General features: G+C 37.1%; 1 protein-coding gene across 1 annotated transcript in view; it reads right to left on the bottom strand.

Annotated features, from left to right (window-relative positions):
- HSPA4L (heat shock protein family A (Hsp70) member 4 like) overlaps positions 1–25,024 on the bottom strand; it is a gene marked incomplete at its 5' end in the record, with an annotated part of 52,125 nt that overhangs the window by 25,809 nt on the left and 1,292 nt on the right. Inside the window, 9 exons of the mRNA XM_014457238.2 lie at positions 4,139–4,251; positions 5,163–5,314; positions 6,787–6,863; positions 6,989–7,233; positions 11,267–11,400; positions 11,844–11,943; positions 14,322–14,444; positions 15,014–15,154; positions 17,505–17,562. Coding sequence (XP_014312724.1) covers positions 4,139–4,251; positions 5,163–5,314; positions 6,787–6,863; positions 6,989–7,233; positions 11,267–11,400; positions 11,844–11,943; positions 14,322–14,444; positions 15,014–15,154; positions 17,505–17,562 — 1,143 coding nt within the window. The remainder of the gene's footprint in view (positions 1–4,138; positions 4,252–5,162; positions 5,315–6,786; positions 6,864–6,988; positions 7,234–11,266; positions 11,401–11,843; positions 11,944–14,321; positions 14,445–15,013; positions 15,155–17,504; positions 17,563–25,024) is intronic.

The following is a 25,024-nucleotide window of genomic DNA, read 5'->3' as shown; positions in this document are numbered from 1 at the left end:
TACCCCATTTGTTTCATAATTTGAGTGTACACACACTGTCAATGTATGTGTATATTTTTTTCTGAAACAATTGAGGCTGTTACATACATTTATGGCCATTTACCGTTAAATAGATCAATGTGTTTTTCCTAATAGGGATATTCTCTAATATGACAACAGTACAACTGTCAACTTTATAAATTTACATTGACACTTTAATGTATAATCCATATTTCAATCTTTTAAATTGATGTAATAATGTCATTTGTAGTATTTTCTTCTCTCCAGTACAGGCAATTTAAAAACCTACAAAGCGAAACACTGGAGTTTGCTCCTCGAACAACCACTTCAAAAATACAACTAAAAGACGGAACGGACATCATCCAGAACCACAGGAAGGCTGGCTGAGTGGAAATTCTACAACTAGAAGAAAAGAGAAAAGCATACCGAGACTCAGAGGAGGCGCAGTACAGAAGTAAAATACTAAGGTACAGAGGCGCACACGGAGCGGGCTGGCGGCTGTTTTCAATCGGGAAGGAGTCTCAGGCTCTGACCTCCGATTCCGGGCGAGTCTCTGGGGACCCAGACTCATACAGGAGAAGCGGGACTGTCTGGCATCGGTCGGAACTCGAGGGCAGCTTTCTCTCCGAGGGGCTTGCAGCGATTGCCGAGACACTGAGAAGTGGGCCTCTGAGAGCAGCCATAACTGCTAGCCCCGCCCTGTTGATCCTGTGGGACCAACCCCGCCCAAGCCCTGCAAGGAGGCTTTTGCTGGATAGCCTAAGGCAGAGGCTAGATTAGCATCTCCCTAGAGATCCAGGAGCCAATGTACCCAGAGGTCAGAGTGGGACCATCCAGTTTGCAGCTCCGTGGAACCATAAAGGACACACTCAGGGGGCAGACTCAGTGAGCACCAAAGCCCCATTGAAGCAAGTCTTGCCCCAGAGGGGTGTCTCCAGCACAGAAGTTCTCCCACTGCAGACACAGCTGATTCTCACAGCCAATTGGCCTGGAGGTCAATTTCTCCCAGTGATACCTACAACAATCAAGGCTTAACTACAACAAGACTGTGCACAAAGCCCACAAGGGGGTGCACCAAGAGTGTCCTCCTCAGGTAATTGGGGAGGTTGAACCACTGGGCCCTAGAGGACATTTAGCACAGAAAACCACGTTATCAACACAGGGAAGCATAAAAAATGCGGAGATAAAGAAAAAGGACACAAATGACAGAAATGGAGGAAAGCAAACTACTGGATATAGAGTTCAAAGCCACACTTTTAAGGTTTTTCAAGAATTTTCTAGAAACTGCTGATAAACTTAATGAGACCTACAAGAAATCTAATAAGACCCTCGAGGTTGTGATAAAGGACCAACTAGAAATTAAGCATACACTGACTGAAATAAAGAATATTATTACAGACTCCCAACAGCAGACCAGAGGATCACAAGAATCAAGTCAAAGATTTCAAATATGAAGAAGCAAAAAACACCCAACCGGAAAAGCAAAATGAAAAAAGAGTCCAAAAATACGAAGATGGTGTAAGGAGCCTCTGGGACAGCTTCAAGCGTACCAACATCAGAATTATAGGGGTGCCAAAAGAAGATAGAGGGCAAGATATTGAAAACCTATTTGAAGAAATAATGACAGAAAACTTCCCCTACCTGGTGAAAGAAATAGACTTACAAGTCCAGGAAGCGCAGAGAATCCCAAACAAAAGGAATCCAAAGAGGACCACACCAAGACACATCATAATTAAAATGCCAAGGTTTAAAGACAAAGAGAGAATCTTAAAAGCAGCAAGAGAATGAAAGTAAGTTACCTACAAGGGAGTACCCATACGACTGTCAGCTGATTTCTCAACAGAAACTATGCAGGCCAGAAAGGAGTGATAAGAAATATTCAAAGTGATGAATACCAAGAACCTACAACCAAGACTACTTTATCCAGCAAAGCTATCATTCAGAATGGAAGGTCAGATAAAGAGCTTCACAGATAAGAAAAAGCTAAAGGAGTTCATTACCACCAAACCAGTATTATATGAAATGCTGAAAGGTATCCTTTAAGAAGAGGAAGAAGAAGAAAAAGGTAAAGATACAAATTATGAACAACAAATACACATCTATCAACAAGTGAATCTGAAAATCAAGTGAATAATCTGATGAACAGAATGAACTGGTGATTATAATAGAATCAGGGGCATAGAAAGGGAGTGGACTGACTATTCTTGGGGGGGAAAGGGGTGAGGGGGATGCGGGAAGAGACTGGACAAAAATCGTGCACCTATGGATGAGGACAGTGGGTGGGGAGTGAGGGAGGAGGGTGGGGTGGGAACTGGGTGGAGGGGAGTTATGGGGGAAAAAATAGGAACAAATGTAATAATCTGAACAATAAAGATTTAACTAATCAAAAAAAAAATAAAATAAAAACCTACAAAGCAATTCCTATTCATTAAGTAGTATAACAGTTTTATAACTGTTTACAGTGTCCAAGAAACACATTCTTCAATACATAGCATCATCCTACTAATTAGGCAAGGTTTAAAATTTTCACATTCATGGACCATTTCTATATCCTAGTATTCAAGAACCCACTACCTTCTATTTTCTTATTGTAGTCACTAAGATATATTTACTTTAAAATTTAGCTTTGCATTATATTTTCTTTCTTTTAAATCTATATTGTTGAGAATATTACAGATATACCCCTTTATCTCCCCATTGCCCCCCTCCACCTGGTTCTGGCCCTGAGCTAAGTCTTCAATACCCTATTGTCTGTGTCCATAGGTAATGCATATCTATATATATATATAACACATATGTGTGTGTGTGTGTGTGTGTGTGTGTGTGTGTGTGTGTATGTATATATATAAAAGGCTAAGGTCCAACCGTCCGACCAGCCAGTTGGTATGATGTGCACTGATCGCCACGGGGCAGATGCTCAACACAGGAGCTGCCAAGCTGCCGTGACTTGGCAGCAGCAGTTCTTGGGTGATGCACCCCGGAACCAGAGAGGAGAGATTCTGATTCCTTGTGGGGCTGCGCAATTCCACCTTTGGTTGTGGGTTGTTGTTGTTGCTGGGGCACTGTTGGCCCCAAATCGGCTTTACTGCACATTTGTGTTCCACACCCTGTAAGACAGCAACTTTGCAGAGTGCCCTCTAGCACTCCGAGAGCCCTTGGGGGATGTCGGAGAGCTGGTTTTGGCCAGATCCCCGCAGGCCACGCCAAGGGACCCCACCTGCTGGAGGGACCCCGCTCACTCTACAGATGCCCTTCGAGCCACGGCACTGCTCCAGGTGTATTTGGCTGGGGAGGGACTGCGGGAGGTTGGCTCCAGGGCGTGTCCAGCCTGTCTCATCCAGTCTCACCCTGCTGGTCACCTCCTAATTACCTTTCAATGTGCACGAATCCATGCACCAGGTCACTAGTATGCATATAAGTTCTTTGGTTAATCTTTTCCTGCCCCTCCTCCCCTTTGCCTCTGAGATTTGTCAGTCTGTTCCATGTTTCCATGCCTCTGGTTCTATTTTATTCATCAGTTTCTTTTGTTCATTAGATTCTTTGTTCATTTATTTTTTTAGATTCAATTGCTGACATATATTTATTGCCATTTGATATTGTCCATATTTTTTATCTTCTTACTAAATGATTTTCTCTTACTGTTTTTAAGATTCTTTCTTTGTCTTTATCCTTTGGTATTTTAATAATAATGTGTCTTGGTGTAGGCCTCCTTGGATTCCTTTTGTTTGGGGGCCTCTGTGCTTCCTGGACTTATAAGTCTATTACTTTCACGAAGTAGGGGAATTTTTGTCATTATTTCTTCAAACAGGTTTTCAATATCTTGGTCTCTCTCTTCTTCTGGCACCCCCATAATTTGAATGTTGGTACACTTGAAATTGTCCCAGAGGCTCTTTATACTATCTTCATATTTTTAGATTATTTTTTTCTTTTGCTCTTCTGATTGGGTATTTTTTGCTTCACAACCAAAAGGCTGCTGGTTTGATTCCTGGTCACATGCCTGGAGTTTCGGGCGCAATCCCCAGGAGAGGGTGTACAGAAGGCAGCTGATCTATGGTTCACTTTCACATCAATGTTTCTCTCTCTCTCTCTCTCTCTCTCTCTGAAATAAAAAACAGAAACATATTAAAAAGTAACTTACCCAGACCCAGTTCCATCTTCAAAAGAGGTCTTCCATCGTAATGTGATTGAGTAGGGAACAATGTCTGTTATGGAAAACTCACGCACTTTAAATGCTGGTGAGAGAATCGCACACTGCCAATAAAATGTACATTATATTTAAATCAACAAACACAAAACACACACTAGATTACCCCTGATTAAACTGCTTAATAAAGTCCTTGCAATAAAATTGTTACATTTTAAAAATTACTGTTTAATGGTAAAACTAGTTAAAATTTAAAAGTGTTGCCCAGCTGGTGTGATTCAGTGGCTAAGTGTCGACCTATGAGTCAGGAGGTCACAGTTCGATTTCTGGTCATGGCACTTGCCTGGGTTGCAGGCCCAATCCAGTAGGGCGTGCAGGAGGCAACTGTTCAATGATTTTCTTTCATGATTGATGTTTCTATCTCTCTCCCTCTCTCTTCATCTGAAATCAATAAAAAAATATATTTAATAAAAGTGTCAGAGTACTTTTTCTGTGACCTTATACAAATTAATACAAAAATATTTTAAAACCCCAAAAAAGAATTTTTAATCGGAATAATTATATGGATTCATAAAATAAATGTTATTTCAGTAGAGTTATAAACATACTGTTTTATGATCATGTAAAATTATAAATAGCTTGGCTGGTGTGGTTCAGTTGTTGAGTATCGACCTCTGAACCAGGAGGTCACAGTTCAATTCCAGTCAGGACACATACCCAGGTTGCAGGCTTGATTTCTGGTAAAGGGCCTGCAAGAGGCAACCAATCAATGATTCCCTCTCATCATTGATGTTTCTATCTCTCTCTCCATCTCCGTTCTTTTCTGAAATCAATAAAAATATCCTTAACAAAAATAAAAAATAGGAAAGGCATAAGACTTACTTTTCAGAAATAATTTCAATTTACGTTTAGCCTATTGACAAGTGGTTAGAATAGATAATATTTAAACTCCTTTTAGGTCAGTCACCATATTTCTGGAAAAATATACATTCCAAAATAAAAATAATATTAATCATACCTGTAATGCACATCCTCTTGCAACAGCTTCATCAGCATTTAATGTGGTACTTATGTCTTTAAGAAAGAATTTAGTGATTTGTTCCTTTACTGCAGGAATTCGAGTTGCTCCTCCTACAATTTCTATACTACTTATGTCTTCACGCTGTAAGTCTGGAAAGCAAAACGTGAGAAAATTTTGAGAAAAATAAGGTAATCTTTATAACAATGTAAAAAGTAGACCTTGGAAAGTACTTTATTAAAAAGTGAATTTTTTCATTTGCTTAAAACAAGAATAAAAGGAAAGAAGATGGGCAAATAAAAGGTGAAATTTAATAAATACTATCTATGTGTCAGGCACTGCACTTGGTGATGCAGTGACAATAAAAACAAGCACCTTTGGCTTTATTATTTATTTATTTATTTATTTACTTCTTTTTCATATATTTTTACTGATTTCAGAGAGGAATGGAGAGAGATAGAAACATCAATGATTGACTGGCTGCCTCCTTCATGCCCCCTACCGGGGATCGAGCCCACAACGTGCCCTTGACTGGAATCGATCCTGGGACCCTTCAGTCCGCAGGCTGATGCTCTATCCACTGAGCCAAACCAGCTAGGGCCTCATGGGCTTTAAAGGGACTCTCCAGAGTCCTTCAATGTTTTATCTTTCACCTCCCAAATCCACACAGAAAGAAATTTTTTTAAAGGACAAAATACACTTTTTTCCTTGGGAACAGTTTTCAATTATAATTTTTTTCCATAGAAGGTACTTTTAATTATTACCAAAAACTTTGACAACAAACAAGCATATCCCCATTTCTACTTTTTAAAAAAATGTAATCCTCACCTGAGGATATTTTTCTATTGATGTTGAGAGAGAGATGTTGAGGAGAGGTAGAGAGAAAGGGAAATATTGATGTGAGAGACACATAGATTACTTGCCTCCTGCACGTGCCCCGACCAGAACCGGGGAGTCCAGAACTGGGGATTGAGTCTGCAACTGAGTTATGTGCCCTTGACCGGAATCAGACCGCTCAGTCTACAGGCCAATGATCTAATCACTGAGCAAATCAGCTAGGGTCCCATTTCTACTTTACTTTCATCTTAGAAATCTTCTAAACACCTCAGTTTTTACTAGCATTAGTTTTATGATATAAACAATAAAACGAACCAGGATAAGTTCTCAAAAACCCAGATTTCTACTACCTTATTTTTATGAATAAAGAGTGAGTCATAATCTCCTCCTCTAAAATGAGAAATACAAATCTTCAAAAAACAGATGAAGGTTTATAGTTTTACCATTTCCTACACCAGAGATTTTCAACCTTTTTCCTCTCATAGCACATATAAACTAATTTCTAAAATTCTGTGGCACACCAAAATTATATTTTTTGCTGATCTCACAAAAAAATAGGTATAATTTTGATTCATCCACAGTGGATGGTTATTGTTGTGCTGGCTGTTGTCATTTCTTTATTTGATAATCTAAGGGGGAAAAATGTCATTGCCTCTGATTAAATAGTCAGGTATTATATGTTTTAAAAATTCTTGCAGCACACTGGTTGAAAATTGCTGTCCTATACCATTCAAATGAATAACACCATGCTACAGTTTCGATGGTTAGTCTAATAATCTCCACTTACTAGCTTGTTCCAGTACTGCTTTTAATGGTGGTTCAACTCTGGCAAAGAGGGAAACACATAATTGTTCAAATTGAGCCCTGTAGAAAAATGAAATGAAATTCACTATTTTGAGACCTAAAAATCAAGCATATCTTCTAAAATAACAGAGTCTAAACATTATAAAATAAGCAAACACTTTCCCAACTGAAAACATACATGGTACCTGTTCATTTTACTAGAAACATCAAGATCATTCATGAAACACTCGATGTTCAGTGGAAGATCTGACGCATTTGCACTCATTAGCTTCTTTAGTTTTTCACATTCCTGATATAAACGCAACAAGGCTCGAGCATTTTCTTTCACATTTATCTTATATTTGGTCTTGAACTCATCACAGAAGTAGTCTACTAAAGCCTCATCAAAGTTCCTGCCACCCAAATATGGATCAAAGGTAGTAGCCAAGACCTGTTTAATTGAAAAAATCAGAACTGAATTTTCAGAAATATAGATGTTTTCAAACAAACAAATAAACAAAAACACCCTTTTAAAATTAAAATAAAATCAAACCCAAAAAACTTGTCAAAAATCACTAGGGTGCCAAATTTGAAGTCACTTATATCAATTATAATTTATATTTAGCCAAAATATTTACCCACTCTAAATTATCTGCTTTAGGTTACAGATCAACATATCATAATGTAAGAATAACTCTAGCCTGGCCAGTGGATGAGCATCGACCTATGAACCAAGAGGTCATGGTTCAATTCCTGGTTAGGGCACATGCTCGGGTTGTGGGCTAGAATCCCAGTATAGGATGTGCAGGAGGCAGCCAACCAATGATTCTCTCTCATCATTGATGTTTCTATCTCTCTCTCCCTCTCCCTTCCTCTCTTAATAAAAATATATTTTAAAAAAAAATAACTCTAATCTACACTAATAAAAGACAAAGATGCTAATTGATCATACCTTTGCTATGCCCCAAGCCATGCCCACCAGCCAATCAGAGCAACTATATGCAAATTAACCCAACCAAGATGGCGGCTGGCAGCCGCAGAGCTGGAGCAAGCAGGAGGCTCGGTTGCCTGGGCGATGGAGGAAGCCAAGCTTCCCACCTGCCCTGAGCCGGCTGTGGCCTCCACTCATGGCAACAAAGTTTCAATTATAGAAGACAAATAAATCCCAGATACCTGCTTCCAGCCAGCCTCCACGGGGAGCTTGGGAGACTGGGGGACGTGGCCAGCCTGCAAACAGCCATCAGCCCCTCACCCAGGCTGGCCACACCCTCATGGGGTGAGGTACCCCGCTGGGGGACTTAGCCAGCCTGAAAACAGGCATCAGCCCCTCACCCAGGTTGGCCAGGCACTCCTATATAAAAGGCTAATATGCAAATTGACCCTAACAGCAGAATGACTGGGAATGACTGGTCACTATGACACACACTAACCACCAGAGGGCAGATGCTCAATGCAGGAGCTGCCCCCTGGTGGTCAGTGTGCTCCCACAGGGGAAGCTCTGCTCAGCCACAAGCCAGGCTGACGGCTGCCAGTACATTGGTGGTGGTGGGAGCCTCTCCTGCCTCCTCAGCAGCGCTAAGGATGTCCGACTGCAGCTTAGGCCTGCTCCCCGCTGGCAAGTGGATATCCCCCGAGGGCTCCCGGGCTGCCAGAGGGATGTCTGACTGCCAGCTTAGGCCCAATCCCCTGGGGAATGGGCCTAAGCCAGCAGGTGGTCATCCCCTGAGGGGTCCCAGACTGCGAGAGGGCACAGGCGGGCTGAGGGACCCTCCCCACCGAGTGCACAAATTTTTGTGCACCGGGCCTCTAGTTCTGAAATAATTGAGTTACAACAACTAAAACTTTACCATTACACACCTTTTTATTCTATAACAGCACTGAACAGGTAGGCCAAAAACTAAGTTTAACAGAACAAAGAATAGTCATAAATATATAACGAAAAATAAATTACCCAAGAAAAGCTGATCCAAAGATTAAACTTAAAATACTGTAATTGGCTGAAACCGGTTTGGCTCAGTGGATAGAGCGTCAGCCTGCGGACTGAAAGGTCCCAGGTTCGATTCCGGTCAAGGGCATGTACCTGGGTTGCAAGCACATCCCCAGTGGGAGATGTGCAGGAGGCAGCTGATCGATGTTTCTCTCTCATCGATGTTTCTAACTATCTCTCTCCCTTCCTCTCTGTAAAAAATCAATAAAATATATTTAAAAAAATACTATAATTGGTCAATTTATAGATGAGAGAGTAGAACTTCAATTATTTAAAAAAAACTAGGCTATTTTTATAAAAATACAGAAAAACAAAAGAATACATGAGTGAACAAAAAAGAACACAGAAAAGTATGAAGAAGAAAGACAAGAATTTGACATGGTAAGCATGCTGAGCAATAAGCCCAGCTAGCAATCAGGTGGAACAGGAATAGACAAGTCACAGAACTTTAACACCAGAGCTCTTGAAATCATAGGACCAAGATGTGTAGCCTCTCACCCTACAGTAGAGGGCAGAAATGACTACTTACAAAGTGACTACTAAAGCATGGAATCCCACTGTTTGTGTTTTTCGTCAACTTTTTTTCCCCCCCATAAGGATGGGTGGTGGAATAGTGGTAAGCATGATAGTAGGAAGTGAGTGTAATCTGACTGGAATGTCCTCCCGCAGACTAGCACGAGAATCAATGCACAGACTTCTCACACGGTCCAGTATCATGCAAAATTGTATTGGTATGTGACTTGTACAAATGTGCATCCTCCTGGAGAGAACAGCTTTTACCAAATTTTCAAAGGGTTCTATGATCACTACTTTAAGGTATTTACTAAAAAGGAAAGAAAATTTTCATTTAATTTTCCTTAAATTAAAATTCAAGACTAACTACCAAGAATGAAACCAATTTACAGAAAACTACCTTACATTCAGTGTGAGTCATCTCCATTTAATTTTCTGATATGAAGGATGATGTTATAGTTATATAAACTACTAGTGGCCCAGTGCACGAATTCATGCACACTGAAAGGAAATTAATTAGAAGAAATATTTTAATATCGCTATTCGCCCTTTATGATAGAAGTGTCAACCAAATTCACGATTAACAATGACATATTGAACACACTGATGTATATGGCATCAGTGAGAGCTTTATATATATATTGATAAACTTGCTTAATTAGACCTGCTTTCTGATTTAGCTAAACTTTTTCCAGCCCAGTGAAGCACCCCAACTTCTCTTTCAGGTAATTGTCAGCAACACAGCGGTAAATATCAACACAAAGCAGATTATTATTGTAGATCATGCAGGGAGAACAAAGGGTAAAATATTTAACTGCAGCAGTGTTTGCCTATATTCTTTGCAGTGTGAAAACCTGAAGTCATTTTCAAGGTCCACCATTTCTTACTTCTTTTCAGTCAGGTCAAGTGTCTAAACTTTCTAAATCTCCATTTTCTGACTAATGAAAAGAAAATAGGATTCCACCAAGTCTCCTATTTACCTACTCCAGGACTTCTGTGAGGATTAAATGAGATGAGGCATGGGAAAACGCTTCACAGACATTTGGTTAAAGTGTGAAATGTTTGCACCTGGCTATAAAGCAAGTCATGTTCCTGGGCTGAAGAAACTGCAAGGAGGCTAGTCATTGGTAGGGAAAGGAAGCCGGGCATTGCTATATGATGTCATTACCTGGCACCTACAGCCACCATTTCCAGGCTGGGCTGGGCTGTGGGCCACATTTTGTGCCATGGGGTCTCAGCAGCAGCAGCGTCGGCTGCGATTTGGTGGGCTGTCGCTTGGGATGGTGGTAGGGCCTGTGTCCCACTTGGGGGAAGCCGAGTGTTGCTTTGTGGGCACGTCATAGTGACCGGTCAGACATTCAGACACTTAGCATATTAGCCTTTTATATATATAGGTAAGACAAAAGGCTCTAAAAAGTGTTGGATAACCCAAAGCATTTCATCTTCTAGTCAATTCTACACATGTACATAATGGAGAGAATGTGCAAGTCTAGATAAGATAACCAATGTAAAAATAAATAGAAAACCAAATACAGACTATAAGAAAATAGGCACATAGAAGTAAATAATGCCACATTATAGAAAATTTTGATTAGGATTCCTAGATACAAATGTTTCTAAAAACAATGGAATCATTTTTAAAAATGTTTCCTTATGTATATTTATAGATAACTAAGTAAAATTATCTGATAGCTAAAGTAACACCTCAACAATATAAATAGCTAACGAACACTATAGTATCTACTATTTGGCATTCCAAGCATTTTGTATACGTTAACTCATTTTGTCCTCAAAAATTCTATGAGATAGTTACTAATGTTATCGTCAGGTGAGAAACCTAAGATTTAGAGAGGTTAAGTAACTTGCTTAAGTTCATAGTTTTCATGTGGCAGAGAAAGGATTTTAGACCCAGACATAAAGGTCCTCTATATGGTCTTAAATGCTCTGAACCATTAAAGCTAAATATTGCAAATCACTTACTTACTTTAAGTTTTCCTTTGTTAAAAGCACAAAGTGAGACTTGGTAGGCAGAATGTCCCATATCAATAAATACTACATTTCTTGGTTTCTCATCCAACGAGGGGAGATCCTGTTTATAAATTCCATATGCTAGTGCAACTGTGCAAGAAGAAAGAATTAGGTTACTTTCAGTATAGCAGTCATGTGGAAGACAGATAAATCACTTTGATACTACACACTTTAATACACAGTAGAGTAATACAAATTATTAATTTCAAATTAACTTTTCATAATTTGCTTAATGTTTTTTTTATTTTTTTCACACCCACTGGGCGGCAGGCCGCTCCGAGAGAGGGAGGCGCAGCACCCCCTGGTGGCCGGAGCCTGCAGCGGGGTCCGAGCCGCCTTCCCTCTTAATGTTTTTAATGTTATTTTTTTCTTTACTCATCTATAACTCTCGAAAATTAATGATTCTTATAGCCAATGTACAACATGTGAAAATTTTATACTCCAAATAGAAAAGCTTACAGGAACCAGTACATAACAGTTTTAAAAAAGTAACAGTATTTTTTGACAGTCATTTCAAACAGCAAAGTGCTCACCTGCAGTAGTTTCATTCATCAATCTTAAACAATTTAAACCTGCAACCTGGGCTGCAGCCATCACAGATCTTCTCTCAGCATCAGTGAAAAAGCTAGGAATCTGATATTTAAAAACAACAATTAAGTATATTAAATTTATGTAATATGTTTTTTTAAAATATATTTTTATTGATTTTTCACAGAGAGAAAGGGAGAGAGACAGAGAGTTAGAAACATCAATGAGAGAGAAACATCGATAAGCCGCCTCCTACACATCTCCCCCTGGGGATGTGCCCGCAACCCAGGCACATGCCCCCGACTGGAATCGAACCCGGGACCCTTCAGTCCGCAGGCCGACGCTCCATCCACTGAGCCAAACCGGTTTCGGCTATGTAATATGTTTTACTTAAACATTTCATCAGCTGAAAAATGTAAATTAAATGAGAAAACATACTCTTCCACCCAACCCGCCCCCACCCACTGTGTAACCTGCTTCAGTGCCTGCAGGCTATGGTTCATGGTCACAGTTTGCTCTGGCATGGGGCACTATGAGAGACCCAGGGGGATGGGCATTGTTTTGTTTTTTTTTTTTTTTTAAATATATTTTATTGATTTTTCACAGAGAAGAAGGGAGAGAGATAGAGAGTTAGAAACATCGATGAGAGAGAAACATCGATCAGCTGCCTCCTGCACATCTCCCACTGGGGATGTGCCCACGATCAAGGTGCATGCCCTTGACCGGAATCGAACCTGGGACCTTTCAGTCCGCAGGCCGACGCTCTATCCACTGAGCCAAACCGGTCTCAGCTTGTTTGTTTTTTAAGTTTGGCTATTCTATATCATAAGATGGTGACCTAAAGTACAAACAATTGTAAAGCAAGGAATAATATGGAATAATACTGCAGGACTTCCAAAATGTTGGTTTGGCTTATAAAACCAACTTATGTCGGTCTGGCTTATGAAAAAATATATTGGTTCATCTAATATACAACACGGGCTCTGTAGTTTATAATATTGTATCAAGGAAATTTTGTAAGAAAGTAGGTCAGGTGCTCTCATCACACACATACACACAAAATAAATAAAAAGGTAACCATATGAGGAGGTGGATATTTTAATTTTAATTAACTTGACAGCACTAATCATTTCACTATGATATGAAAGCATCACATTGTACAGCTTATATAACCAACATGTTTTATCTTTAAAAAGGCACAAAGGAATATGTTTATTATATTGACAGTGATGATGGTTTTATGGGTATATGCATATGTCAAAACTTTAGAAATATATCCAATTTATCATTAAAAAATAAATCTCTTCTTTCTGATACAGAATATTCACACTCTCAAAGTACCATGTGGGAATTTTCAACCTTTGAGATACAATGTTCAAGTCCCTAGAGGTGGGAAAGTCAGTGCTCCCTGGAAAGATTCTTAGGGAGAAGTGACATTTACAGCAGCCACTAATCACATATATTAGTTGTATTTTTTTAAAGATTCATTATCACAAATGATTTTGGGGAAACTCACTCCTGAATTTTACTGAATAAGGTAATTTCTTTTTAATGTAAAAGTAAAAATAGAGCCCAAGCCAGTTTGGCTCAGTGGACAGAGTGATTGGCCTGTGGACCAAAGGGTCCTGGGTTTGATTCCGTTCAAGGGCATGTACCTTAATTGCAAGCTTAATCCCTGGCCCTAGTCAGGGCTCATATGGGAGGCAACCAATCGATGTGTCTCTCTCACATCGACATTTCCCTCTCTGTGTTTCGCCCTCTCCCTTCCACTCTCTATAAAATAAAAATCAATGGAAAAATACCTCCAGTGAGGATTAACAACAACAAAAAAGTAAAACTGGATTTAGTTTATTTACTGGATAAGGGCAGATACAATAAAGAAAGGGAAGAAAAGCATTTTAATGTAACATTAATACAGGATGCTTCCCTTATTTACAGTTTTGCTTTCCACGGTTTCAATTACCCATGGTCAACCAAAGTCTGAGAATACTAAATGGAAAATACCAGAAATAAACAATTCTTAAGTTTTAAATTGCATGCTCTTCTGAGTAGTGTGATGAAATCTAGTATTATCCTGCTCTGTCCTGCCTGGCTGAATCATCACTTTGTCCCAAGTATCCATGCTGCATACACTATCTGCCCAGGGGCCACATAGTAGCCATCTCAGTTATCATACATATTGACTGTTGTGGTACCACAGTGCTTGTGTTCAACTCACCCTTATTTTTACTTCATAACGGCCCCAAAGTGCAAGAGTAGTAATGCTGGTAATTTGAATATGCCAAAGAGAAGCTGTAAAGTGCTTCCTTTCTTTAAGAGAAAAGGTATGAATGTATACAAAAAACATAGTACATATATAGGGTTTGGTATCATGGTTTGAGGCATCCACTGGGGGTCTTGAAACTTAACCCCATGGATAAGGAAGGACTACAGTACACTGGAAAACAGGATTCAAGAGTACTCATCACTGAAGTAAAACTTACTGATATCACACAGTCAGCTACTGGTTTCTTTAAAGCATTTTCTGAAGTCTCTTTAAGCTTAGCCAACAGCATTCCAGTAACTTGCTCAATAGCAAAAGGTCTCTCTTCTTCTAGGTACCGCACCTGAAACCAAAAGTTGAGAGAATTTTATTGAGTCATTTGTTCATCCAATAAATATTCTGTGAAAATCTCCACTATACATACTGGATATACAACAGTGAAAAAGGCAAAGTCATTGCTCAAGGAAGTTACATTCCAAAACGATTGTTCTAGTGTTATAATCTCTTAGTTCTGAAGTTTCAGTGCCTAACACATTGTTACAAGCAAATAATCTGCAAAGTGTCTTTACCTGTTCCATATCCTTACCTCCCACAAAAGCAATTTTTATCATTCAACTTCCTAGCTAACAATAAAGAAAAAAATATGGAATGTGGTTTCTTTTTTAAAAAAATATATTTTTTATATATTTTTTACAGAGAGGAAGGGAGAGGGATAGAGAGTTAGAAACATCGATCAGCTGCCTCCTGCACACCTCCTACTGGGGATGTGCCCGCAACCAAGGTACATGCCCTTGACCAGAATAAAACGAGGGACCCTTCAGTCCGCAGGCCAACGCTCTATCCACCGAGCCAAACCAGTTAGTGGTTTCTTTCATTTAAATATATGTTTGTATTCTGGGAATATAAACTTACCTTAATTCCTGCACTTCCATTGGGCATTTTCTGCAGCTCATAGGGAATCCTGATCCTTTCAGTTTGCACAATAGGATCATCAAATGATCGTCCATGAAGCTTTTTGAAGCCATGAATTGTATTTCTTACATTTGTGACTATCTGTTGGCAGTAAACACTTTATCAATTACTTAATAAATGCAAATAAAACACTATGCTATTACTTGAGAACCACTAAGTCTCTTTATCCTACACATCCAAGTGCAGAATTACACACATTCATTCATTTTTTCTGGTTTCCTACTAATAGTAAAATTATACAATGAGAACATATGCATCTAAACTATTGCCCCCCCCCCCCAAATTTTCATCCTTTTATAGAAAAGTTAGATATAAAATTACTGCCTTCAAAAAAGAAAGAATAAAATTTAAATATTTTTCAAATAATAAAACCTATCTACAACCTGTGTCTGGTTTTCCTCAACACTTTTGCTCTAGTACAGCGATTTTCAAGTGGTGTGCCACAAGAATTTTTAAAAAATGAAAGACCTGACCTCCTTTTCCCTTAGATTGTCAAATAAAAAATGACAACAGCCAACATGACAATAGCAATCTAGTGTGAATGCCTTTGTCTCGAACCATAAATATATAGGTCATATAATAGAGTTGCATCTGATTGTGTCTGACTGATTAATTCTTGGTACAGAACTCCTTATATACAAGTATAGGCACCTGAGTTTTTAAAAAATCACTTTGGAGCAATAGGGTAGGTAATCACTATTATTATTATTTTTGTAAATAAATTAAAATTATATATTTTTTTGTCATATTGGCAAAAAATATTTTTTTGGTGTCCACTGAATTTTAGTAATTAGTCTATGTGTGCCATAAGATGAAAAAGGTTGAAATCGCTGCTCAAGAAAATTAGTATCTTTGATTTCTCTTATTTCTTTCCACTTTCACTTTTTACTTAAAATGTTTCTTTCTTTTCCTCTGAATACGTAATTCTTTATGAAATTTCTCATGTACTACTATGTTGCTTCGATTACAACGAATTGCTCCTAGGCTAGTAAATTAAAACTCCTTCCATGAAGCATGGTGCTAAGTTAAAGTGCTAATTAGTAAATGGCTTGTACTTTGGCAAAGCTATTTTTTCTTTAACTAGAACATGTAGTTCTAACAATAGAATATTACTGAGATCCATTGGTGCCCTCTTAGTGATCTTTAAAAGCCAAATAGATGTTGATCTTCAATTATGAGATGAAAACTGCAGGAATGCTGAATTAACATGTTGGTCTTTAGCTCTATAGGAGAAATAACTTTATAGTTTGTTTTTTTTAGAGACTCTGATATCTATGATACACTTAGAAGATCAGCCAGAATATGAGATGTAAACTTTAGTGAAGGGGTCATTTTGGAACCAACTCAACATTTATGTACAAACTAGAGACCGGTGCACAGATTCGTGCACCGGTGGGGTCCTTGGCCTGGCTTGCGCCCTCTTGCAATCGGAGACCTCTCAAGGGATTTTGGACTGCCAATTTCGGCCCAATCCTCGCAGGCCAGGCCAAGGAACCCCACCGGTGCATGAATCTATGCACTGGGCCTCCAGTATGCATATAAGATCTTTGGTTAATCTCTTCCTACCCTTCTCCCTCCGCCCTTCCCTCTGAAATTCATCAGTCTGTTCCATGTTGCCATGCCTGTGTGTTGAGTGTCTGCCCCCTGGTGGTCAGTGCGCATCATAGCTACCGGTCAAGCAATCAAATGACCGGATGGCTGCTTAGGCTTTTTTATATACAGATGAAAGTAGAAGATACAAACATATTCATATCTAGACCAATTATAAGACAAACTTGATAAAAATTGTAAGCAAAAATTCCTGGATAAATGAGCAATTATTCCTACAAAGTCATGAAGAAAAAGCCCTATTAAACAAATTTATCTTAATAATGAAGAAAAGAAGACCCAGGCATACATTAAAATTTGAAAAGTAATTATTAAGGGCATTTAGTTCAGGGCAAAAAACAAAGTCCATGGACAATGAACCTGTAGCCTGGAACATTAAAAATGAATGTGCTACCATAAGTATTTCAGAAGTCTAGAAATATGAAGACTTAAACAGATTCCATGTAAAGTACTGGTAGCCACATTGGGTTCCTCTGGAAATTAGTTCCTCCATTCTTCCTACCTTCTTTTACCAAGACATCACTCACTTGTTATTGAAGTATATGTTCTAGATAGGATATCCCATAGAAAATGACTATACAGTGAAAAACTGATGCTATATGATGGCACATCCTAACTTCACAACTAAAGATTTTTAATAAATAAAATTTAAAAATATTTTATAAACCAAAGCAAAATATATATAATAAAATACAAAGGTTTAGTATCTATCATATTTTCCCTACTCTTTGTTTTCACTCTTAATTTATGTAAAATGGGAGCTCAGTTACCAAGATTCAGTTAATTGTCTCAATAAATCAAAACATCTACATTAACAATTTACCTGGCTCTTAGCTGCATTTCCAATGGCTCTATTTCTTGATCCCAAAGATATACAGGCCCTAAAAGGGGAAAAAAACAATATTGTTTCCCATGGTGTTTTTATATCAATGTGCTATTATTCCACTTCACCTTATATAAAAATAAATTAAAAGGATTAATATAATCATGTACTATTTTAAAAAGAGGTTATCTAAAATCAGAATTTTACATATTTTTAAACTTTCATAAGAAATGGAATAGTTAGAATAAATGTTATACTTTTTAAAAATGTTCTATTGGTGGCAACACTGTGTTGGTTTCTAAAATTGTTTTTCAAATTCTATTGGTTTATGACTTAATAATAAAATTAAACTGGATTCACCCTGCTCGGTATTACTCAGTGGTTCCAGCATGAGCCCTGGCACCTAAAGGTCACGGGTTCAATTCCTATTCAAGGGCACATACCTAGGCTTCAGGTTCAATTCCCAGCCCCAGCAGGGGAGTGTGCAGGAGGCAACCAATTGATATGTCTCTCTCACATTGATGTTCTCTCTCTCTCTCTCTCTCTCTCTCTCTCTGATCTTCTCTTCCCTCCCTCCCTTCCTTCCTTCCACTCTCTAAAAATCAATGGAAAAAATATACTTGGATGAGGATTAACAAAAATAAAAAATAAATAAAACTAACTGTATTCAGTAAGGACAGGCTGCTTGGATCTAAATCCTGGCTCTGTTACATAACAAGTAAATAACCTTGTGGAAATCACCTAACCATTATTTCCTCAGTTTCCCATCTGGCAGATAGTAATGGTAACACCTGCTCATAGGACTGTATTAATTAAGTGAGTATAGGTAAATGCTTTGAACAATACAATTACTGTTTTTATTTCTGCATTTACATGTAATTCTGCTTATAAAAGCAAGTATAGAGTAACATTATTATCAATAATGTAATGATTCAAGAAAGTATTTCCATGATTTCCATTGTAACTAAGGTAACTATTTATTTAATTAACAAATAGTTACAGGCATTGTGTGCATACTAGCTACAATCACTCTTTGGATAATTTACAGTCTATTAAAAAAATCAGAATATGATTATGAGTGACATTAGCAAAAAAAAAAAAGAGACTAATCACATCTAGATAATAAGGTTTAGAAAAAGCTAGTAGTAAAGGTGATTTCTGAATAAAAGCTTAAAAGAAGAGAAAGCATTTTAATATGTGTTTTGCTGAGGACATTTCCGGTATATATTATACGTCTATTCTCAATATGATACCCAGAGAATTCTCCTAAAGACTAAGGTCAGCAAAGTCCTCTGCTTACAACCTTCCCTCTGGCCATCACCACACCGTTGTCTGTGTCTATGGGTTATGCGTATATGTTCTTTGGCTAATCTCTTCACCTTCTTTATTCCAGTCCCCCTCTCCCCTTCTCTCTGACAGCTGTCAGTCTGTTCCATGTATCCATGCCTCTGTTTCTCTTTTGTTGGTCAGTTTATTTTGTTCATTAGATTCCACATATAAGTGAGATCATATGGTATTTGTCTCTCATTGACTAGCTTATTTCACTCAGCACAGTAATCTCCTGAATAATTTTTAACTTTTCAATACTTCACCACCATTACTTGAGTGCACAGAAAATCTCATTCTTAGGTTGATTTCTCAAGAGTTTAACTTCTTTTAGAACACTAGATCCAAATAAGATTGATTCAACAACTATCACTTATTAAGTAAGTGCTAGATTCTTTGATATATACTTCACATATACATTACCTCACAGAGAAAGCTAAACAATTACCATAATCAGATATTCTCTTCAGTTAAGAGTAGAAATATAAAGTTTAAAAAATTTAATGTTATAACTTGGAAATAGTCAATATATAGAAAATATAGCTAAAGGTCTTCAAACACCTTTCTTTAATTTTTCTGTCAAAAATATTATAGAACATAACCACTAAATAAATATCTGTCAAGGATTTTAAAAAATATCTAAATAAATACCCATTTGCTCTCAAAACTTTTACCTAACTTTAGTGATAACAAAGGAAATGGACACTTTATATCACATATTAGGCAGATATAAGTTTTTATAGGAAAGGATATTCAATTGTTTATACAAATGTATAACATATAATTCACATATATAACACTTTTATAGATTATTTCAGCTACTATTTAGAAATTCCATTTTGTACCTAAAAAAAAAGGTGTTTACAATGCAGCTTAAATCCATAATATTCAATTTAATATTGTCACTATATTGGCCTTCACAGATTCCCAGAGAATGCCACAGAACTCTAAACAAACAAACAGAACTTCTAAATGTCCTATGTCATTTTTAGTAGAGGAGGGACATAAAAATCAAATGACAGTATATTACTTTAAGAAAGTTATATTTTCCCTTAAAATTTAAGATGAACTTTCCCTCTCTCTTATAGAGCCTATTTTTATAAGGACATGCTTGATTAGGTTGGAGGAAACACATACTGCCAGCAGAATAAGAGATTTCTCACTTAAGAGGTCAGCACTCTAAATTTCTTTGCTTCTTTCAAAATGCACTGATTTACCACTTACACTTTTAATATAGCCCTATTTTTAAAAATCTGACCTTCCCTTGCCAGTTTTTATAAGATCACAATTACTATTTGTAGCTTCATCTTCTATCATTGAGTAGACTCTAAGAAACACAATAGCTCAATTAATGATACGAGAGGGCAATCAACTGTTTTAAATTAAGGGGTTAGCTCCTTACACTGCCAATTTCAACTATGATTGCCAACATGTCCATAAAGCAGCCTTGGCACTATTGACACTTTGGGCTAGACAATTCTTTGTTGGCAGAGTGGGGGTATTCTGTGCACTGTAGGATTTTAAAAGCATCCCTGGACTCTACTTGCTGGATGCTAGTAGCATTAACCTCTCTCTACCTCCAGTGTATCAAAGAAAAATATCTTCAGATATTGTCAGATGTGCCCTAGGTGGGGGGGGGGGGGGATCTCTTCCAGTTGAGAACCACTGACCTACTGCATCATTTTTCAAATATTATCCTGTGGAATATTATTGCTTAGACATTCAAATAAGTTGGGAAAAACATTCTTGGAGTGTTTCAATGGCTATAAGTAAATGAAGGGATCTGAGAAGTTATGCCATAAAAATAACACAAAAATATCTGGTTATTATTTTCCAAACTTAACTATCTAGAAAAATGTTGCCCTAGGAGGAGGTGAGGGAGGAATATTCTCAAAGGACTTATTACCATTTGCTTTCTTTGAAAAATAGGACTTCTTTTAGGCCTTATATTTAGTAATAATAAAAACTTGCCAATCTTTCAGTATGGACAATGTATACAACATTTTAACATATAAAAATAATAAAAATTTATTTAAGCCTGGCAGGTGTTGAGCATTGACCTATGAACTAGAAGGTTGTGGTTCGATTCCAGGTCAGGGAACATCCCGGGTTGTGGGCTAATCCCCAGTAGGGGGCATGTAGAGGCAGCAGATTGGTGACTCTTTCTCATCATCGATGTTTCTCTCTCTCTCTCTCTCTCCCCCTCTTCCTTCCTCTCTGAAATCAATAAAAATATATTAAATTAAAAATATTTAAGAGCTTCCAAATGCGTTTAGTAAGCATAATTCAAAAATAAATTAGTTCATAACTTGAAACCATTAATAGAAATCATAAACATTTACATAGAGACAATGTTTGAAAAGTTGATTAGATGCATTAGACATATTATTTAACTATTAGATTATTAGATTAGAGATTTTTACTTAAAAATCTACCAGTTCAAAAACAAGTAACAGTACACAATAAATTGAAAATTCTAGACCACTTTGCAAATTACTACTTGCCCCCAACTTTTGTAAATAAAGTTTTATCAAAACATGGTTCTATTCATTAATGTATACTGTAGTGACCAACCACATACCAACAAAGACTACCAATGGCATTTTAAATATCTTAAACTCAGATATTATGCAATTTGTATTTATCATTCCTGGCCTTCTAGAAACCTTATAGAATTTCTCACCCACAAATTCAAGGCAATGAGTGAAGATTTATTTTGTTTTGTTGTAGCTAATATTCTACTAAAAGATAAACAGGTGGCTCAGTTAGTTGGAAGCATCATCCCGTGTACCTAAAAGTTTTTTTTTTTAAATATATTTTATTGATTTTTTACAGAGAGGAAGGGAGAGAGATAGAGAGTTAGAAACATCAATGAGAGAGAAACATTGATCAGCTGCCTTCTGCACACCCCCTACTGGGGATATGCCCACAGGTACATGCCCTTGACCGGAATCGAACCTGGGACACTTCAGTCTGCAGGCCGACGCTCTATCCACTGAGCCAAGCTGGTTAGGGCAAAGTTTTGGGTTTGATCCCTGGTCAGGGCATCTATGGGAGGCAACTGATCAATGTTTCCTTTCTCCTTTCTCTTCTTCCCTTCCCCTTCCCCCACCCCTTCCCCCCCTCTCTCTTTCTTTCTCACTCTCTCCTCTTACTCTCTCCCCTCCTTCTCTCTCCCCTCCTCACTCTCTCTTCTCCTTCTCTCTCCCTTCATCTCTCTCTTAAATCAACAAAACCATACCCTTGAGTGAGGATAAAAGTAATCATAAAATAAAATGTTTTTATAGTCCTAGCTTTGGCATGCTAAAGTGTGAGAAGTCTGCCCTACCACCCATCTCAGCACAATTTGATTTTTAAAAAAGTGAAGGTGTTCATTGAATTTTTGTTTGTCAACAGAAAAATAATATTTTGAATTTTCCACTAACAGGCAGAGTTTCTATACTTTATGGCCATTAAAAAGGTAAATTAGAGCCTTATGTACAAGTTTGAGATGTCCACAATATACTTTTTAAAAAGCAACTGCAAAATGTGTAAATGTAATTCTACTTGGTTAAGAAACAAATAGAAAAACATCCCAGTTATGTACATATGCTCACATACTTGCATAAAACTAGGAACATAGTACACACTTAAGAGGTGGTTGGAAAAGGACAAAGGGGAAGATTTACTTTGTGTAATTCCTCAGCACTTTATCTTTTATTTTTATTTTTAAAAATATATTTTTATTGATTTCAGAGAGGAAGGGAGAGGGAGAGAGACCTGCACAACCCACAATGGGGATGGAACCTGTAACCCGGGCCTGACTAGGAATTGAATCATCGATGCTCAACCACTGAGCCATGCCTTCTGGGCTCAGCATTTTAAATCAACTATGGCATAAGCTCATAGTAAAATATACAAACAAAAGCAATTCATATAATACAAAGAATATTTAATAAAAAAACATAAAAGCCTCCTCTTCCCCCCAAAACGCATCACTATAAAGTCTCCTATCCAACTATAATCACTGTTAATCTGTTTAGCTTGGTTTCCTATTTTTACTTAAAAAAAAAAAAATCCTCACCAGGGCTAGTTTGGCATTTTTGATGTAAAAAAATTGTAATACCCCAAAGTAAGTGATTTCTACTTTTGTGCATTGAAGAGGACATCCCAAATATATGAGATGTAATGTATAAATAATATTTTCCCATATTGTCAGGTTATTCACACACTGGTAAAGAAATAGGGGAAAATAATAGAGACAGAAAGTCAGGGCACTGAATAATAAGTCTGTTCACACAAAATTTTGATGATAAAACAATACACCTAACAAAAATATCTTGAAATAATAGTTTCATTCAAAAAATCAGTTTTCCTCATTGTAAAATATGTTCATTCGTAAGAATTCAAAACATTACAGACTATGTATTAAAAGCACACCCTCCCTAATTCTACTTCCAAGAAACAGCCATTGTTAATAGTTTATACTAGTAGTCTTCCACACTACTTTCCTTTATGTTTATACTAACATATTTTGTGTTATGTTTTTTATGATTTTTTAAACAAAATAAATTTCTGTGTTATTAAAATAACTTAAAAGTATATTAAAACATTTTTTAAAAAGATAGTATTTCTTAGAAACTAGCCAAAAATAGATGAGTTTGTTATTAGAGCAAAGATGTTTCTCAGTACAGTAACTGCCCAGGTAATTTATCCCTTTGATCATTACATCCCCAGTAACCTAGTCTGTATATGTGAATGGATAATGGAAGCACATTGGGGTTCTGGAATCAAAGTGGCTTGAACTGAATCTTTTATTGCTTACTAGTTCTTGGCAAAAATTCTTAACTCTGCTTTAGGTTTCTTATGAAAAAAGATAGCTATTAATACCAAACTAATAGAATTAGTGAGGTATGTATGATAGTGCAAGCACTATTATCAACATGGCAGAATGTTTTAGTTGACCACGTGCTTTAATCTGATATTGAATGAGGATCTTTGGCTGCAGTTTCTTTTCCTACGTTGAAACTAATTACTTTGATATAATTAAGCCTGGAATGGAAATTCCAATCCCCATCTGTATACTTAATTGAACAGTACAAACATATCTAAGGCCTTTCAAATGTACACATATTAATTCTATTTCTAGAAATTTATTTGAAGGAATTAAAAGTAAAAAATTTAGTTCTAGCCTGGCCAGTGTGGCTCAGTAGTTGAGCATTATCCCATGAACCAGGAGGTCATGGTCCGATTCCTGTTTAGGGCATATGCCTAGGTTGCAGGCTCGATCCCTACTAGGGTGAATGGGCCATGTACCTGATAGATGTTTCCATCTATCCCTCTCCCTTCCTCTCTCTAAAATAGAAGGATCTTAGCTTAGTATCTGCCACATAAAAATTCCAGTAAAGATTAGCTACTTAAAAAATTTTTAGTTACAAAGATAGTTATATTGTTTATAAAAATATATATAAACAATCTGAATGTCCAATAAGGGATAGATTAAATTAAGGAAATGATAAAAATGCTAAAATTAGTGTAAAGATATGTTTTAGATAGAATGAGGTTACCAAACAGAATATAAAGTGTAATCTATTCTTAAACCACACGCAGGGAAAACCATGCAAGTTTTATTTCTGGGTGGAATAATTATAATTATTAATTTCATCTTTTAATGTGCCCATATTTCTACAATAAGCATGTACTTCTTGTATAATTATTCTTTTAAGAAAATTTTCAGAAAAATTAAGCTAATTTCAATTTATGTCTGTTAATTTCTTTCTCCCTCTTCAATTTATGCACGACATGAGAGGCTAGTATAAGCACTCCCAACTTTACAAAGGTGAAGTCTAAAGAATTAATATGTTAAATTACCTGGCCTCCGTCCTTTAATTGTAGGCCAAAATTAAGCAATTATTTGTTTCATTGAACTGTCCTTGGTTTACACACAGTATTCTCTCATTTATACATAATCAAGTATGTTAAAAAATGAAACAAATGTGCAAATTATATGGATGCTGAACCAACTGAATATCCTCTTTTCCATAGAATCCTTTCATAATATATTTATATCTTAGAAATATCTGTGTCATGTTAGCTTGACAACTAGAACATGGAAAACATTTTTAAATGTAAAAAGAAGAGTTCTAACAGTACTATGAAGATTAACTGACCTAAGCTCATATTTGAGTATATAAAGACCCAAAATTTCAATAGAA

The sequence above is a fragment of the Myotis lucifugus genome, unplaced genomic scaffold (genome assembly GCF_000147115.1).
Source record: "Myotis lucifugus unplaced genomic scaffold, Myoluc2.0 scaffold_1, whole genome shotgun sequence".
In the NCBI taxonomy this organism is placed as follows: Eukaryota; Metazoa; Chordata; class Mammalia; order Chiroptera; family Vespertilionidae; genus Myotis; species Myotis lucifugus.
This window is presented reverse-complemented; position numbering and strand designations above follow the sequence as displayed.